Raw genomic sequence first — 20,314 nt, forward strand, 5'->3', positions numbered from 1 at the left:
TATATATATACAAAAACAAAAACCATGTGTGTATATATATATACATATATTTATATATATATATATATGGTTTTTTGTGTGTATATGAAATAAAAATAAAGTTTAAGAAAGAAATGGGAACCACTAAATAGGTGCTGTTTTACAAGAAGTATGTACAGTAGTATTTTAGTTGCTTAAAATTGTGGCAACCACTAGATAGTAATTGATTAGTTTGATTATTTGGAACAATAGAACTATAATCAGCAAGCAAACAAGGATGTTTAGTACTAGGGTTTTGATTTTGTTTTTACAGCCTACATGCCTTTATCCTACCTAAGACATTTTGATATATTGCAGAAGGAAGACAGTTAAATAATATCATGAATGGTAGCTGAACTGCACATAATTGCTTCAGTTTCACGGCCCTAGTCAGGTAGCCCACTGTTAGATTTTTGCTAATATTTTCAAAGTCATTTTGGCTGATTGCTGCTACAGAAATACATTTTTTCCAGCTTATTGCAGGGAACATCAAGTCTCTCTTGTAGTGGATTAATATATCATGCCTACTCTTACTATTACTCACTAGCAGATGCAGACATAAAACAATGCTTTTCAAAATGTAAACATTCACTGCGCAAAATAAGAAAACTGCAGTTTTTTTTTCTTCCACTGGTGCTGGTGTTGCTCATTGTTAATAATGTTGTTGTAATGATCAGGAAATGGGCAGGTAAATTTGTAGTGTTGAAAGAATGTGATTGGCTCCCTATTGCTCTGGTTGATGCTGAACAATCATTGCAAACAACTTGATCTGTTTTGCACACTTCAAAAAAGTGTGTTCTCCACAGCACAGACATACTTGTGATACGTGTGAATAATTAAAGTGACATGCCGGCAGAAATGTTTGTTTCAGGCCAGTACCAATTTTTAATATTGAGGCCTTTATCAGCTGATACTGATGACATGCTGTTATTATTTTGTATATCTTATCCTTGTATTGTTCAAATCAAATCTAACTGTGGCACTTCTCTAGAATAACGCCATCAGTTACTAACTCCTGTGCTTTTCCTATTATGAAGTCACATTATTCTGAGACAGGTGCAAAGCTTTACTCAGAAGAGATATTACCCACGGCATCTCATTTGTAGCAGGAAAAGCACAGGCCGAGACATAAGTGAGACAAATTGGTACAAACTTTACAGTATAATATACAAGACATGCCACTAAAACCCTCCTTTTCAAACAGACTAAAGTCAATTTCATGAGCCAAACATGGTCACATAGCATAATGTTCAAAACACCTTTTACAAATTAGTTCCATCTAACTTTACAGATTTGACCACATCAGCCATTTTGGCATGAAACAGAGCACAGAGCACAAATGTACACTAATTTGCACTAATAATGCACTAATTTAATGTTTCATTTGGGTCAAACAGTCAGTTGGCATTTTGGCCCACTGGAAAGCTTCTACTACACTAAATAAAACATTCTTAATTAGTATAATTGCGAACACCTGTTTTTACCAACTATTTCATATATGGCTGCTGTGACACAGGTCAGAGGGGCCTTGAACTTCATCACAAAACTATACTATCACTAATTTCAAAGCGTATTTACCAATAACACTTTGACATAAAAAATAGTATACTAAAACAAACTATTTATATACATTCCATGACCAAAAAAGGAGCATGAAGAAGAAAAATCAAATATTTCTTTCTTTCCTAGTAATAATATAACACAAATACATATGACCTTTTTTCCTATTCACGGCTCACATAAAAATTCAACAATACATACTCAAATACAGTCACTTGAAAGCTTCAGCTATATCCAAGGACCATCGATGAGTCATCTTACCATAACTATTTCTCAGTAAGTTCATAGTGTCCCCTTATTTTCTCCATAAATGTTATTAAATTGAATATTTTTTGTGCAAAACTTGAAATCATTGTCCAGAGAATTCCAGTGTTACGCTCTATGCTGATATACAGATCTGAATTGTGAAGGATTTTATCTGCACAGTCAGCAGTTTTGCATCACTGAAAACTTAAAAACAACGTTCACCCCAGATGGGACTCGAACCCACAATCCCTGGCTTAGGAGGCCAGTGCCTTATCCATTAGGCCACTGGGGCTAGTTGATGTTTAAAATGGCGTTGTTGGCTTATATACAATACCTCTTCGCATAATTGTAACTGTTTTCCTACATTTTAATTAACCTAAGTAAACTAGCTACATTTGCTGTATGTTAGCTTGACCGATGGTATAACGCCACATGACAACCACCTCCGGCTCAAACCTGTAATCAAATAACGGACGGCAACTAACATTTCTCAAGTCGCAGTTTGGTTATTAAAGCCATTCTTTGATCAATGATTGTCTCACAAGCATTGTGAAGTGTTTCCTTTTAGTTAAAAACATCAACGAAGATGATGATGAAATTATAAGTGTTGAATGTTTGCTCGAAGTTGAATGAAAACTCCCTTTGATCTTAGCTGGTGACAGCTCTCTCCGAACAGGAACCAGCCCCCGCTGTTTTCCTTCGCTCTGCCCAACAGTCTGGAGGAATGGTGGCTGGATAGCTGTTCAAGCAGCGGTTTCTGGATTAACTTGTTCACGTTATTTGGCATCCGTCTGTTTCGTTAAAATAATGAATTTACTACCGTCTAATCCTCACGGGAACGGGCTCCTTTATGCTGGATTTAACCAGGATCATGGTAAGAAGCGACGCTGTCATGTGTGTTTTTTCCCAAATGGAAATTGGCAGCGTCGTGGATGCTAAGCTAACATTGCTAAACTGATGTCATTTTAGAGTTTAAATTAACCATAACATTATCTAACAACAGCTGTTTGACATCTTTTAGGCTTGACATTACCTAGAGACAATACTGTTCAGCGTTTTCAAGCGTTACCCCAAAGTACCGAATCTTAAGTTAACGTTAGCTTTAGCTAGCTGGCTGAGGTAGCTAACCAGCTAAAGCTAACATTAATTTAGCTTTTTTGTTGTCAGTTAACCAGCTAATGTTACGTCAACATGACAAGGGTTTTTAAGACACAAATATGTCGAGTAAATTAAAGCACTCAAGTGCGAGTCGTGTCTAAGTAGCTGGGTTAGTTAAGTAAAATTATCGTAAAAGCTAACTGTTAGCTGAATTTCCATCGTCCATTATAGCCGTGCCGCGGCTAGCGTTAACCGCTAACGTTAGCTTAGCTACTGTACACCCAAGCTAAGTTTTACAATTTTTGTCGCATTATTCGAGTAATAGAGTGTAGGATGTTTCTAACAGAAGTCCAGACGTTTTTTAATTTGCCAGTTTTCATAAGTAAAGACATTTTGTTAATCCATGTCTACATCGTAATACTCTGGACTGTTATCATTTTCTTGGCTCCCCACCCACACACAGTTACCCAGGCCGTGAAGTATAAGTATTTTTCTTAATTGGTAGGCCTGTAACTTATCACAATTGAATGAAATTACTGGTGTCAGTTAGCTTTGTTACATGTGGGTTGTACTGTAAAGTGGACGGTGGAGTAACGGTACAGTGATCAAAGACCTCACATGACCCCTTAAAGAACCAGCCATGGCTCTCCACATCACTGACACCATAACTCAACGTACGGACTGGTTTTATGTAGATTCCACTAAAAGTTAATCATTTGTCCCATGATCTGTGTCAGCGCTTTACTACGGCTGTTGTTCTGCCGCACTTGTATCACTGTACAAGGCCAGTTTTTGAAATGATGAAATATTCAGGTAATCTACTGGTTTCAAAACCTAACGGCACAACAAGATACACCAAAGAACCCATATATGTATGTGTATACACAAAATAGCCTCCGTAACACGTGACTAGTTTATTATTATAATATGATATTATGTAATATTATTCTGTAAAGATTTATTTTTATTTACTAATGCCAAATAAAACTGGACAAACTGCTATAGTACTTATGAAATATTTAGTAAGACATAGTTTGAGAATTCACTGGAAACTTAGTAAAATAAATCAAATGAAACCAGGGACACACCCATTTCCAACAGACAGGTCACAAAATTAAAAATGTGATAAAGGAGGTGAAATGGGTAAGAGACAGATACTTATAATTTGTTTGCCTCTGTATTGGGGAATGAGAGCTTTCAAAGAACTCGTACAGTAAATTTTAATTGTGTTCATTCTATTTTTGCATAGCTGAGTATTGAATGTATAATGTATGTAGAGCTGCATTTTTGAACATTGTATAGATCAAACAACTATTTGATCAATCAAGAAAATAATCGACTATTTAATCGTTGATGAAAAGTAATTGTTAGTTGCAGTCCTAAATGTATGGCCGTCACAAAATTCCATAGCACACCATTTGGGAACCATTGAGGTAAATAATACTGGCACATACAAATCAGATTCAAATGACACAGAACTGTGCCAGCTGGTCAAACTGAAATGAGTTCCTCAGTGCTGTCATGTTGTGTGTTGCCGATACTGCAAAGGTTGAGGGTGTTGGGGTGATTCCTTTTGAAATTGCACAATGTGCCTGATATGACAGCAACTGTTGAGTAATGTTCTCTTCAGTTAGTGATGAATTTCTGATTTGATCTTTGTCTCTCCAGGATGCTTTGCCTGTGGAATGGAAAATGGATTTCGTGTCTACAACACAGATCCTCTTAAGGAGAAGGAGAAACAAGGTAACACACTCTGCACTGCAGACCTTAACCTTTAAACTATTAGCAATAGAAAAATAATTCTCAAGTTGCTCTTCATTCTTGAGAATGAAAACCCTATTTTACGGGGTTTGATTTTTACTCCACAATTATGAAAATTAATGACAAAACTCTTGGCTATTAAACCTTGTAAATGGCCACGTAGATGTCTTACAGAGTTTACAAAATTCATTTCATAGTTGTAGTGAGCAGCCATTTTATTTTTTAAAGTTGGTCAGAGTTCTCTTAATGCTAATCAAAATACACATTTTAAACCATAAGTATTATTTAGCTTTGATTTAGAAGGACTACAGAGTTGACATGTTATGGTTGAGACAGATCTGATAGAGATATTATTTAATAAATCTGTAGAAAAATAGAAAGTTTACCAGTGCTTGAGCAGTATTCTCACCTTTTTTTAAAACCAGGAAGTGAGACGGGGGTCCTTAGGATGTAGCTAACCCTTTATATACCTGATTAAATCATGTTTTTGTGAAAATCTGACAGAGTTGATGGAAATCTGGGACACAGTTTTAAAGGGCCAACATTTTCATAAACCCCCCCCCCCAAAAAAAAAACAATTTTCTAAATAAAGATGGTTATATTAGCTCATTTAAGCTTATGTAGTAGGCATAAGGTATGTGTAGGTATTGTTAGTTTTAGATTTTGAAGGTTTTTGTTAACACATTTTGAACTTGGAAGTTGTGGATTCTGTGTGGGGCAAGAGTGTTTCCTGTCACAGAGCAAGTTTAGACATGAAGTTAACCTGGCTGCCTGGTTTCTGTCGGTACATGTGTAACCGACTGTAGGCTATTGGTTAATCAGAGTAATATTTACAAACTAAACACAGTCCTCACTAATTAGAGGTGGGCGATATGATCCTAAAATAATGCCACGATATTTCTGGGTAATTCTGCAGTAACGATACTCTTGATGATGTGGCAAAATACTGAAAAATATTTTTGGTTTCAAACTCACAATAGCTGTTAAACTCTTCTTGCACTCAAAGGGATCCTGTTTCAGTTTTCTTGCACTCCTTGCATACTATTAGGGCTGCAGCTAATTATTATTTTTATTATCAGTTAATTTTCTTGAATAGCAAATTAGTTGATTGGTTTGAAAAATGTCATAAAAGGATTTTAAAAAAAATTGAAAAGATGACATCCTCAAATGTCTTGTTTTGTTCATAACCCAAAGATGTTCAGTTTACTGTCTTGGAGGACTAAAGAAACCAGAAAATATTAAGACTGCAATTAACGGTTATTTTCTCAGTTAATCAATTAATAGCCTATAAAATGTCAGGAAATGGTGAAAAATATTGAGATGATGACGTCCTCAAATGTCTTGTTTTGTCCACAACCCAAAGATCTTCAGTTTTACTGAGGAATAATATTCACATTTAAGAGGATGGAAGTAAGAGAATAGCGATTCATTTAATAATCGATTATTCGTTGAAGCTCCACAAAATATTCACATTTGAGAAGCTGAAATCAGAAGATTTGGACATTTATACTTTAAAAAACTACTTGAAATGATAAATAGATTAACAAATGATAAATAATCTATTAATGGTCGCAACTCTACAGATTATTGTAGTTTATTGTACGTCTTATCTTTTGTACTCAAACCGCTTCAACACGACTAAAGTCGCTCCCCTTTTTGGTACTAACTCGTCCACCGTGAAGCCGGCGTTCTGCTGATTTATGCTGCCTTATCAGAAATGCAACCGTAGTGCGAATCAATAGCCAAGTCTACTTTTTGATTACGAACAGGGGAAAGTGTACTGCAAGAACATGGGGAGCATATTTTGATACTCTTATTATAACATCTTCATAATTCTTCAGTCATATTTCATAGGTAGCATATTTTGATAGACCAGTATCCTTTGTCGAATAATGCTTCCACTACAGAATCATGTTATGTTACACCAGTACTCACTCCACATATACCGTAAGAATATGGGGAGCATGTTGAAATACTGTATTAACTGCTCAGAAGCACATCTTGAGAATATTGCCATGGTCATGCTTTGAATTATTTTTATCATGAAAAAAAATTCTAATCATATATTGTGAACGACATGATATTGCACATCCCTGTCATAAATATATTGTGTCATTGCTAAGTCTTTTTCCTGTATGAACTCATGTAATTCACAACCCTGTTGAACCAGAGTGTTCAGAGAATATGCTGTGGACACACTATGACTGCAGCCAAAATTCATTTCTGTTATCAGTGAATCGATTATTGACACAGTCAATCATAGCTGGTTTTCTGTCAAGCGACTGTCATATTGCAGCTCTAGCAAAAACTGCGACTGTTTTTCCATATGACAGGGATGGCTTGATGACACGTTGCAGGGTTAGAGTTAATCCAAACAGCAGTGAGCGCCTGTCGCCCGCAGCTCTTCATCTGCTGTGGATGCTGCTCCTTCTTACAATCCTTCCTTTGCAGCACCGGCATTTGCAAAACCTATCTGCCAATTTTTCATCGAGGAGTTACAGCTTCAGTGTGATTACAGTCAGAGTGGTCACGTTCATTTTTCTACCTGATGTCGTTTGTTGCTTTTAGGTCTTTCTGTTGATGCACGTCTGGACAGGGCTGTGTCTAAGCAGTGCACTATTATTGTGAAGTGATGGCATAATGTTTTAATTTATATTCACTTAATTTACTTGTGCCTATGCATGATACAAATACCAAATTTTCTGAGGTAGTATTGTAAAAGTAGTCCCATCCATTGTTTATATGAAAGTATTAGGGATGCACAGTATAGATTTTTTTTAAGTTGATACAGTGTTGTTGTTGATACTGATGAGATAACCAATAATTTCACGTTTGTATTTTAAAAAGATGTTCATACAACCTGTTTAGTTTACACCTGAGGGTATGAAAGGCTGAGATGTAGTGAGCAAAGATGGATGATTTGATATTCCACATCTCTGACTGAATCAAACCACACTGACATCACTACAACAACAGAAACAAAAATCAGTTCTGACTCATTCAGTCAGTTGTTTTGTAGTAAGATAGTCCAGAAACTTCACAAATATATAGACAAATCGATTATTAAATTAATCACCAACTATTTTGATAAATGATTAATCTTTATTTTTTTTTAAAGAATTGGCAATTTTTTAAGAAAAAAAAGTCAAAATTCTCTGATTTCAGCTTCTTAAATGTGAATATTTTCTGGTTTCTTTACTCCTCTCTGATGGTAAAATAAATATTTTTGAGTTGTGGACAAAACAAGACATTAAAGGATGTCATCTTGAGCAACACTTTTCAACATTTCCTGACATTTTAGTGGTGAACCACTATTAGTTGATTAATTGGGAAAATAATGGACTGATTAATCAACACAAAATAATCATTAATTGCAGCCCTACAAATATACTTTGTCCTCTATAGAACATTTTGCCTAAGAATTCAGATTAAATGGTCTGGCATTTCTGTAAAATTAGACAGAATTTATAGCCATTTTTTAATAGCTATAATTTCATTATCAAAGTAGTAAATAAATTATATAAATTTTCCATTATCTGCCTATGAATATTCAAATTCTTAGTAATTTTCTGGTACTTAGTTCCTTAAAAATATATATATGCCATGTAGTAAAACCATAGAGTATGTGTTTTATAAGCTTTTGATGATTAATGGATTATTAATATTGACGTTGTAGGCAGCTCTAAATTATCCATCCCAAACTGTAGTAATAGAGGAGTGTTCAGTGATTGACAGCTAATTTGAAGTCCTTGTAATGTTCAAGGCTATTGGCTCCTGACTGCAGAAAAATGAGTCAAACCAGCCAAATTGTGCTGCAGAAGACAAGTATAATGGCAGAATTGCCCCTCCTTCAATGTGGAAGAATTTAAGAGGAAGCTTGCCCCCAAACGGGGGCTGAAAATGTGACTCGGCACATGACCCGCTGCCCAAGAGTCACTTCTCTAACTCAAAGGATTGAACCTCTGTAGTGAAGCTGACCAGGAGTGCCCTTTCGGTGTTTCTTGCTCTGTGCTGATGCATGTGTAGCTCAATGACGACGGTGTTCACACCACGCAGCCGTTCTCTGTCCTGCTGACGCCTTGTGTGCTGTACATGAGCTGGGGGAGGCAAGTCTCATTGTGTGGAATGCAAAGGATTCCTTGTCATTGTGGTCTGTTGAGGAGAGCTGAGCCATTAGAGATGAGTATGCAGTAGTGATCAGAAGCACAAAGCAAATGTTGTGTGAAGCACAGTTTACAGTAAGGTTGGGACTCTGTTGGCACTTGATGATTTAATGAGATGGGAACGTCCTGTTTACTTTCTGTTAACACTCAAGCACAATCCACTAGAATTATCAACACATGTAATGAGTTTGTATGAGGAGTTGTCATTTAAAATTATTTTCTAATTATTTCTTCAGTGCCCCCATGATAAATTTAATGTTAGCATGAGGTATCATTTAGAATTTGATCTATCAAGTAAAATGTAATCAAGATTATTTTTATAATAATAAATAAAGCTTTGATTGAGGGGGGAGAAGTGCATTTGGTATTGTTTGGTATAAGCAAAATGTAGATGTTTTTATGCAGTATTAATATCGATTAATTGATCATGTTCATCAAAAAATCATCCAAAATGTTTGCAGATTGTAACCTATTACCTTAATCGATGATTTTACTAATGATTGGGAAAGTGCTTAAAATTTGCAGCCCTAGTTTGCACCGCTGCTTTAAACTTTACACCTCGTTAAATCTGTTATTCGTCTGTTTTACACTTTCTGTTTACTTTAGCAACCATGTATGAGTGAAAGAATTGCTACGACTAGTGTTGCAGTTGTTTCAGTTATTTTCTTTGCCCCACAGTAATGCATAAATACGTTTGCCTGTGGTCTTAACTGCATATTAGTCCACTGACATAAATTCATGTCATAATCAGTTTAAGTTTTAAGTCAAGTACTTAAGTAGAAATACTCCTTATCCTGTGTGTTGTTTTTTTCAGGATTATGATTTAATGATATACTGTTTTTGTTATTTATTTGGGGTAAATTAATTGTTATATTAATACACTGAGAGCTGCAACTACTGATTATTTTCATAGTTGATTAATCAGGCGATTATTTTCTCGATTAATAGTTGTTTCATAATGTCAGAAAATGGTGAAAAATGTCAATCAGTGTTTCCTGAAGCCCAAGATGACGTCCTCAAAAGTCTTGTTTTACTCACAACTCAAAAATATTCAGTTTACTGTCAAAGAGGAGTAAAGAAACCAGAAAATATTCATATTTAAGAAGCTGAAAATAGAGAATTTTGACTTTTTTTCTTAAAAAATAGCTTTAAAAAAAATAATTGTTGCAGCCCTGATTTCTATACAGTATTTATTTTTTCTCACTGTGTGACTGCTGCATGCTACTTTTAAAACATAACATATTTGTGATGATCCATAGTTAAGCGAGACACAACTTGTCTCCAGTCTGGCTCTCGTCCAGGTCCATTTTCCCCTCCATCTCATAGATGCCATAATGCCTCCATACACTGGCTTTTAAGAATGGAGTTGCTGGTCAGATTGCATCCCTCTGCAGCTGCTCACACAAAGTCGTCCTCACAATAATTCAAGACATACCCTAGTTTAGTAAACACAACGCACATGTTCACGTCCATTACATTTCACTGTCCAGTTGGCTCAGCTGTAATGAACATGCAGCCTGGTCTAACAAAACTGTTACAGGCGATCATAACGTCTTTTTTTGCATTGATTCATAATCTTTCAGTCATCCCTCCAACCCTGTTTTACACTTCGTTGTGTAGATATGGGCTGCATTCTTTTCTTACAACAATTAACAGTTTACTTGTTGTTATTGATGCTCATGACTAATGATGCTGACTTTCAGAGTTCCTGGAGGGTGGGGTCGGCCACGTGGAGATGCTGTTTAGGTGTAACTATTTAGCACTTGTGGGAGGAGGAAAGAAACCCAAGTACCCAACCAACAAAGGTATGTTTGGTCTTCTTAAGTTAACAATGTTGATGGACTGCTTTTTTTTCTTTCAACATCAACAGTATTGTTTGTACTGGACTCATGCCAGGCCACTCTGCTGTCACATGATGGCACGTAGTTTCATTATCAAGTTACCTGACAGACAATATAAGGACACTGTCTGGAGCTCATATAAAACGGTTTATAAACTAACAGTGAGATTGCTGTGACAGTGTGTCATGCTGCAGGACGCTGTTCCTTCCCTTTTTTGTGTGGTTTCAGTCGGCAGCACCAGATATCTGCAGCAAACGCTGTCACTGCTGTTAGCTACAGGAGCTAAGACGCTCATCAGCTTATAATGAGCCAGAGTTCATTTTAGCAAAAACTTCGGTAGATGAATGATTTTTCATTGGTTAATCCATCCATCCTTTTAAGCCTGCATATTCAGATCCAGATCGTGTCAACTTAAAGGAAGTGTGCCCACAAAAATTAGTAGTGAGTTGTTTCCCTACTGCCCCCCTCCTCCCCAGACTCAGTATTGTAAATTGACAATAACAAGTGAGGACTAGTCCTCCACTCTAAGTTGGTCATCTATTTATAACTGTCAGTTGTCTGTCACTGTAAAGTTTAGCCTGTTATCCTGAAAACAAAAGCTCACTGCTCTGAAAATACACACTCTGGACTCTGAGTTAAGAGACTGTCTGCCAGACACCATTAACATATTACTCAATTTAACCGTCAGATACATCTAAGCCTTCTACAAGATTGTTAATGTTGTGACTCATAAACGCCTACTCATTCAGCGAACATTCTGCATTAATTTGAACTCTAATTAACTTGAAATGAGCAAACAGAAACAGTTATTACAGGCTGGAATAGAAATGTCAAAGGGGGAAGCCATGGAGTATTTCCTTGTAGTATTTTTCCTTGATCTCTGAGTATCATGGCCATTTTATGTTTTATTCCAGTAAATATATATAAAAAATTCTCCTTTAATTAATTACATCATTTAGAATTATTTTTGCATAATGCAGAAATGTGATATAAATAATTCTGTGTCCTTCTTTGGGCGGTATGACCATGAAATGGGTATTAAATTGCCTTCTGCGTTGTGTTAAAAAGTCTTCTAGTCAACTCTGCAGGAAGCTTTACCACACTGTGTCCATTTTCTTCATGTGACTGTTGAATATTCTTCTTGTTTTGGTCCTGTAGTGATGATCTGGGATGACCTGAAGAAGAAGACAGTTATTGAGATCGAGTTCTCAACAGAAGTCAAAGCAGTGAAGCTTCGGCGTGACAGGTAAAGAAATCACCCCTGCTAAAAGTCGAAAACTCATTTCATTGTCTATGATGGTTAAAATAAGCATTGTGTAATGGATTAGTGAGAAGATGGGGGTTTCCTCTTTAGACACAACCACAGTGTTTAGATATCTTGTGTGTCAGGCATTCTCAACATGATCACACACTTGCACTGTGGTAATGAATCAACCCTAGTGGTATTTTGTGTGGTATCTTTTATTTCTAGTACTGATTCTCACGTTGATTGTCAGCCGGATGAGTGGATTTTTGGGCGTGGAGTTTAAACTTTATCCCGTGTGTCGATTCTCCTTTGTTCTCAGGATCGTGGTGGTCCTGGACTCCATGATCAAAGTGTTTACCTTTACCCACAACCCCCATCAGCTGCATGTGTTTGAGACCTGCTACAACCCCAAAGGTCAGTCCACTCTCTTTAAACTACAAGACTTCAGATCAGCCTGTCATGCTCCACACACTTGTTTAATCTTGTTAACCACAACAGACTCTCAGGCGGGTGCAGCAAAATGTACTGCCTGATGAAGCATCTTTTAACCTCTTCCACTCCATCTCTCTCCACCACAGATCAATATAGCAGCTCAGCACTACATAGAAGGCAGAGAATAAAATAGAATCTGAAAGCTGAGAGCCTGAAGATTAATTTGAGATGCAGCTCATAGCATGTGTCACATTTTTCTAGTCATAAATCTGTGTTGTTGTTCTTTTGAAAGGTACAAAAAGTGACCCAAAAGAGTGTAAATGTGTCCCAGCCGTACGTTCTAACCGGCCTTTTCTCTCGTCCTCCTCAGGTCTGTGTGTGCTGTGTCCCAACAGCAACAACTCTCTGCTGGCTTTCCCTGGGACTCACTCAGGCCACGTGCAGATAGTTGACCTGGCCAACACAGAGAAGCCCCCAGTCGACATCCCTGCCCATGAGGGGGCGCTGTGCTGCATCGCACTAAACCTGCAGGGCACAAGAATAGCTACTGCATCAGAGAAAGTAAGAAATACTGGAGCTGAGGTGAAAAAAAAAATAAAATTCATGTCTTCTTCAGTTGTTGAGTCATTTGTTTCTGTTGTTGTTTTCCGCAGGGGACTCTTATTAGAATTTTCGACACATCTGCAGGTCAGCTCATACTGGAGCTAAGACGAGGCTCGCAGACAGCCAACATTTACTGGTGAGCGCTGAATCTTTACCTAACAGCATTGCAACAGTTCTGACCTTTTGTTCATGTTCATGACATTAGATGAACAACAGAAAGTTGCTGAAAACATCGTGATTGTCTAGAATCAGCTTCCTCTACGTGACGACAAAAGGGCAGAGCTGTGTGCTGAAAGTTCTTCCACCTTGGCTGCAGAATTACTCTTCCCACAAGCACACGCAGTATATTATCAAGTTGTAGCTGCACTGAGGTCACTACAGGAAGTCATTATATGGGGACCTCATGAAAAGTTGATGCACCACTGCATCCTTTATAGTCATACTCAAGAACTTCTGAGATTGAGAAGAGCAGGATTTATAGATGATGCGACTAGAAGGCAGCTTTGATACTAGAGAACAGGGCATGAATCTGAGCACACTTGACCCCAAAATCCAGTACGTTTAAGAAGTGTGAACTGTGCCCGAGTCCATTTGGAAAGATGTTCTGGAGCACATGGTCTGCATTGGCGGCACCATGGGCCCATCTCATCCTTCATCCTGAGGCCATGGAGGAACATGCAGGAAGGAACCAGCAACTGGCTGGTGGCTGTTTCTAATTTTGTACCCTGGAAGCAACAAGCGAGTGTAATTAGGGCTGTGTAATACTGGCAGTGTTATGGCAAAAGCTAGCTCCTTCTTATCTACAAGAAGGACCACCCCAGTCAAGGGTCACATGTCTGATTGAGCAGGGATTGGTAGAAACTTGCATTAAGTCGTGTGTTGTAGCACTTCTACTGACTCTAGTGTGACAGTCGACACACTTACAGGTTTTTGTTCTTCTGCTGTTGTTGTTAACCAAATGAACCCACTCAGAATGTTCCTATAGGATTTTTTTAAAACTTTATTTTCATTATTTTCTTTTAAACAAAAACAGAACATAAGACAGACAGGGTCATCACAGGTGTAGAGAAATGCTTAACATGTGGAATGAAGATTGAATGAATCTGAGTTACATTCATTATCAAAATCTATAAATCCTTTGTGTCCATGAATGACATTTGAGGTCCAAGAGGTTTTTATGATCCTTGGCTCTGTTTAATGTGAGTCCTGAATGTTTCCTACACAGAGAGATGTCTTCCATTCTTTCTGAACTTAGAAGTCCATTCTGTTTGAGCAAAGGAAAAATACAAAGGAGGAACGGCTCATTTCTCCAGCCAAACATATATATAAAGAAATCACTTCAGGTTCAAATAGGACTTCCATTTGTTTCCAGTATTTTTCACATTTCTTGGTAGCATGTCTCAGAGAAAAAGTCAATCGTTCCATAGTATAAGTTTCATTAACTATTTCTATCCACTCAAGGATTGTAGGAGATTCTTTACTCAGCCATTTTCTGGTTATTGCTTTTTTTTTTACTACCTGCTAGTAGTATTTGTAACAAGTATCTGTCCTGTTTTTTTCAGCCTAGTTGATACTTTCCCCAAACATATAACACTGAAATTAAATTCAAGCTCTGAGCTGATTATAGATCTGATCTCTGTCACATCTGTCCAATAGAAAGAAATATTACGACACTGCCGAAAAATGTGAAAATGACCAGCAGACGTATTACCACACATTCTCCAGCACTGACCTTATTACTTTGCAGTTTTTTTAATCTTTGGACTTATGGAAAACCTTAAAAGGTTTGTCCAGGTGTATTCCCTCCATTAATCTGGTCCTATAGGCTGTTTTATGTCCACGACCCACAAGTTGGTAACTGCTGCACTGTAGTGTTGTCATGACACCGGAATTTCACATTTTGATGCAATACAAAATATTGATTGTCGATACCACAGGCAAAAATTGACTCAACATGGAGGGCATACAATTTTAGATTTTGATTAAAAGATAAATACAACAAGGCTGTAACATGACAACAGATATAACAAATGAAAGGAGTGACTAGAAGAAGACAGCACTCTGAGTACGTGAGAGGAGGACTGTGGAAACTGCAGCCGTGTGTCAACTTACTGTCAGACAGAAGACAGCGCAAGAAAATACAGCGGGTAACAGAGTATCTGTACTCCAAAAAGTATTGAAAGTATTTTAAACATGCAGTATCGATATTAATCAATATTTTGATATTTTTAACAACACTACTGCAGTGTAGGTGAATGATTACCTAATTCCACTATAGTAATCATGTAGTTGTCACAGAAAGTGTCTTCAGTCTTTTATAATAACAGTGTTGAGAAGACGGATATGTAACATGTTTATATCTTGTACCCTGTGTTGATGTGAGTGGTTTTATGAGCTTGTAACTGAGCTCATGAAAGCTTGTCATCTTCTTGTCATCATGTCCATCTGCTCTGTCTTTGTCAGCATCAATTTCAACCAGGACGCGTCACTCATCTGTGTGTCCAGTGACCACGGCACAGTGCACATCTTCGCTGCAGAGGACCCCAAAAGGAACAAACAGTCAAGGTTAGTCTCTGCTGCGAGTGACGTCACATCTGTCTGCTGGATGACAATGAGCCCAGAGCTGAGCAGAAAAACTAAACACTAGCATTAAAAAGTGAACTGGACTTCTTTTTTGTCCCAGCCCTGCGTTCTGATTGATTGTGTCCTTGTCTCCACAGTTTGGCGTCAGCCAGCTTTCTTCCCAAATACTTCAGCTCCAAGTGGAGCTTCTCCAAGTTCCAGGTCCCGTCAGGCTCCCCCTGTGTGTGTGCCTTTGGAACAGAGCCCAATGCCGTCATAGGTGAGTTCAGTTCAGAGTGAGCAGCTTTTCAGGATTCAGGTCTCATCTTGTCACTCTGTGATCAGTCAGAGTGGTGGTCAACATTATCAGAACTGCTGCAGCTCACAGAATATCTGTGCTGTGGAATCTAAAGGATCACCCAGGCTCTTATTTTGGTAGTTTTGGCTTTAGTTTCTATAAATCATAATAACATTGTACACAACAAAAGAATTGTCCCATTCTCCTGAAGGTGATATTTTGCAGAATTTGGAGGTCAAAGGTCACCGTGACCTCACTAAACAAGTTTTTGGTCATATCTCAAGATTTCATACTCTAATTATGACAAAATTTCACACAAATATATAACACAATAAAATGATGAAGTGATGACATTTTATATTTATGACAAAAAAAAAGCAAAAAAAAAAAAGAAAACTTAAAATTATACTGATGTGATATTTGTTGGGGTCTGTACCAAACAAAATATGTTTTTGCACATTTGGAGAACAAGATTTTAAGGATGTCTCTGTAGCACTACAGTAGTGAGTAATAAATGAGTTTTTTCACGCATCTTTACTTCATCAAAAAATGGCAGAATTGTGCAATTTGGATCTTGCACTTGACCATATTGCAGTTTCAGCAACATTGTGATTAAACACTTGCAATCCTGATTTTGAAAAAGCTGTGATGCTGTGAAAAAAGCTAAATAAAACGAAGGCAGTGATTTGCAAATCTTTTTCAGCCTGCATTCAAACAAATACAGTACAAAGACAAGATATTTAATATTCAAACTGATCAAATATACAATCATTCTGAATTTAATACTTGCAACATGTTCCACAGAAGTTGTGCCAGCAGCGTGTTTACCACTGTGATACATCAGCTTTTCTTTTAACAACACTCTGTCAGTGTTCGGGAACTGAGGACACTAATTGTTGAAGTTTTGAAAGTGAAATTCTTTCTCAGTATGTTGCTCTAACACCTGTATGTGCCTTTCAGCATTAATGAGGCCTTTACAGATGTGACAGTTACCCATGATGCTAACACACCCCCGTACCATCACAGCTACTGACTTTTGAAGTTAGTGCTGGTAACAAACTGGACGGCCTTTTTCCTTAAGCCCAGAAGCACAGCGTTCAAAACTTTTTGGATTCAGGGTTGTGATACTTTTTATTAAATTCCTACAAAGTCTTCACTACATGTATTATTAGTACTACAACTAACAATTATTTTAATTAGCAATTTTTCTGTTTATTATTTTCTTGATTAATCAGTTAATTAATCCTGTCACATTCTTTCAGTCACTTTCTCCACCAATCGATTAGTTGTTTGGTCCATAAAATGTCAGAAAATGGTGAAAAATGTTGATAAGTGTTTCTCAAAGTCCAAATGTCCTCATTTGTCCACAATCAGAAGTTTACTGTCACAAAGGAGTAAATTTTTTATATTAAAAAGGGACTCAAAACAAATAATTATCAAAAAAGTAGGCAATTTATTTAGTAGTCCATTAATAATTGATTAATTGTTGCTGCTCTATATATTATATGATTCTGGACAGATTCTAATCCTAGTTTTCTACTAGTATTTTATCAGAGTTTAAAATTCTGTTGTTGTGACAGCTCTACTGTAGAGACATCTGCCTTCTGTCCAGTATAATAGAAGTAGACGACACTCTGCTTGAGTTGCTCAAAGCACCAAATAAATACATGTGATAAACTCAATAGTAGTGTCTCTTTTCAGAAATCATGACCGGATTAGCCAAGATAATCCACAGACCTTGTTGTGAGCTGTTCCATGTAGGAACTATTTTCTTTCTACTCAGCTGACCCCGACGACTGTCGCAGGCGTCAGGCGCAGAAGCAGGCGTGCATCTACTCAAAATCACGCCTGTTCTGTTTTATTAAACTGTCCCCTGTCTTTGCAGCACACCCCAAAACTTAATAAAATAGCAAGATAATTGTCAGGATTTGTGTGTGTGTGTGTGTGTGTGTGTGTGTGTGTGTGTGTGGCCTGAGTTTGCTGACTGAGTGTGTTCTGCTTTCTCCACGCAGCCATTTGTGCTGACGGGAGCTACTACAAGTTCCTGTTCAACCAGAAAGGGGAGTGTTCCAGAGACGTGTACGCCCAGTTCCTGGAGATGACCGATGAGAAAATATGACCTCTGACCCCTCTGGAGACTCACTATTACACAGCCTGATTTTTTTTTTCTTTCCTTTTTTTTTTTTTTAATGGAGGAGGACGGAGAGGTCCCTCGTTGCACTTGTCCCTCTCTTGACAGACTCTGCAACAGAGCGTCAGGTGAAGGGAGGTCAAAGACAGAGACAGAGCACAGACTCGGGGACACAGACCCTCACAGCAAAGCTGAACGCGTGGACGCAGACGTATAGTCTCTCACAGCCTCCTCCTCTGAGGATCGTCTCTGGACGGAGGGACACACACTTGACTCCCAAAGCAAACACTAGAGAAAAGAGGGAAAGCTATTTTTTTGAACGGACACCACGCCGCTTTTTAAGACGTCTTCCGAGGAATTTACAAAAGAATGGCTATTTTTAATCACATAGATGATTCTGATAGTTAGACGGATTGAAAATACTGAGATTTTTGTCAACTAACACCACCTAACCTAACTGTAGGGAGTGCCTCGAGACTGGAGAGAATCTGTATGTGTGCACATATTACAGCTGTCATATATACATATGTGTGTTTGTGTATATACCAATGTACCATAATAGGTGTTCGCAAGGCAGGATCAGAATCAGGTTTGTTCCACATCTGTCGTGAGGCTCACAGTAACATCTGGAAGAGACTCTGCTCCTGCGTTGTGAAGCGTCACCTTAGTATTACTAGATTTTCTTATATTCACTGTATAAACACAACGCGCCAGACTGAACTTCTAACTACATAGAACTGTACAGAATAGTAGCAGAGAAAAAAGTTTTTTTTTTTTTTTTCACTTCTTCCTTTTGTCATACATGGTGCAATATATGTTTTCCTTGATTTTTTTTTTTTTTGTTAAGAGCTTGTGAAAGTTTTTTTCTACGTGACCAAGAAAGCTTTGAGAAACGGTCATTTCTGGGGAAATCTGGTTATCCGCCTTCTTGCCCGGAGTTAGATGAGAAAGATTGATACGACTCTGACGCTGCGGCTCGTCAGATGGCAACAAAATCCATCTATCCAACACCTCTGAAACTCACTAACGTGTCAGATTGTGTTTTTGGTTTTGCATAAACCAAAAACGGCGTAAAAACAGGTTGTGGTTTCCTGGGAGTAATGTGTGATTACTTTTTGGATTGCAGAAGGGCCAGGCGTTTTTTATTTGGCGTCGCAAGAGTAAAGTTGAAATGTTGAGAATAAAGTTGAATTCTCGGTATTAGAGCCAAGCATGAGAACAAATAAATCTGAGGAGTTTTTGGGGTTTTGTTTTGCACTTTGAGAATAAAGTTGAAATTTCAACTTGGTATTTCACCTTGAACTGGTATTTTGACTTCATTCTCAACATTTTCACTTCATTCTTGATGTTCTGATCTTATTCTCCTCATTTCAAATTCCCATCTTTGCTCGACTTTATTATTGACATTTTAACTTTATTCTTGACGCTTCAGCTTTATTCTGCATATCTTGTTTTTTATTTGTTTCAACTTTGTTTTAACTTTTTTTTCAATATTTCAACTTTATTATTGAGTTTTCAACTATATTTTCAACTGTATTGTCAACATTTCGACTTAATTGTTGACATTTTGACTTTATTCTCCAAAATTTGACTTTGATTTTTTGACGTTTTGATTTTGTTTTGACTTTATTGTCGATGCTTCGTCTTTTCGTCTCAATTCCTGATGTTTCTACTTTATTATCAGTTTCCACATTATTAAGTTTTCAGCTATATTTTCAGCTTTTCAACTTTGTCAGCATTTTGACTTTATTCTCAGTATTTTGACTTTATTTTTGTTGTTTCGATGTTGTTGTCAACAACATTTCAACCTTACTCTCGTCATTTGGACTTAATTTTCGACATCTCCACTTTATTCTTAAAATACAAAATAGAAAAAAATCTTGCTCCCCTTTTTGGCCCTGGTATTTCCCCGTCAATTAAACAAATGTGACATAATGTGTTAATTGGGCACAACCATACTAACTCTCTCCCCACGGTTTGTGGTTCCCAGGCTTTATGCTAACCTAAGATAATCCGCCGCTAGCTTTAGCATTATATTTCCCTCAGAGTGGTATCAATTCTCTCATCTAATTCACAGCAACAAAGTGATTAAGTGCATTTCCCAAAATGTGAAACTATTTCTTTAAGAGTTGATAAAAGTTGAGGGTTTGTTGTTCCTGCCTGAGCAGGAAAGTTGAAGAGCCAAACACTCTACGTTCGTGTGATTCTGTTGAATCTGTTGGACACGGTTCAAGTCTGCACTTCATGTTCGATGTTGATACATAATCAGCCCGATATAATTATTTCAGGAATCTTCTGAAGGATGATTGGTTGCTTTTTGCTTTTTTTTTTTTCGTTGGCCAGTGTGGCTCTCCA

At 37.4% G+C, this 20,314-nt stretch overlaps 1 protein-coding gene and 1 non-coding gene across 2 annotated transcripts; one reads left to right on the forward strand and one right to left on the reverse strand.

Annotated features, from left to right (window-relative positions):
- Positions 1-2,043: 2,043 nt before the first annotated feature.
- On the reverse strand, positions 2,044-2,116 carry trnar-ccu (transfer RNA arginine (anticodon CCU)). Its single transcript has one exon. It is a non-coding gene; the product is annotated as a tRNA-Arg (tRNA).
- Positions 2,117-2,502: 386 nt separating this feature from the next.
- On the forward strand, positions 2,503-19,351 carry wdr45b (WD repeat domain 45B). Its single transcript, XM_084741068.1, has 10 exons — positions 2,503-2,698; positions 4,591-4,665; positions 10,550-10,651; positions 11,846-11,933; positions 12,253-12,347; positions 12,736-12,926; positions 13,019-13,104; positions 15,432-15,533; positions 15,689-15,810; positions 17,841-19,351. The coding sequence occupies exons 1-10, from the start codon at positions 2,632-2,634 to the stop codon at positions 17,945-17,947; spliced, it is 1,035 nt and encodes a 344-aa protein (XP_084597194.1). The 5' UTR covers positions 2,503-2,631; the 3' UTR covers positions 17,948-19,351.
- Positions 19,352-20,314: the final 963 nt, after the last annotated feature.

This window comes from Lutjanus erythropterus, chromosome 17 (assembly GCF_056507025.1).
Source record: "Lutjanus erythropterus isolate fLutEry1 chromosome 17, fLutEry1.hap2, whole genome shotgun sequence".
NCBI lineage: Eukaryota > Metazoa > Chordata > Actinopteri > Lutjaniformes > Lutjanidae > Lutjanus > Lutjanus erythropterus.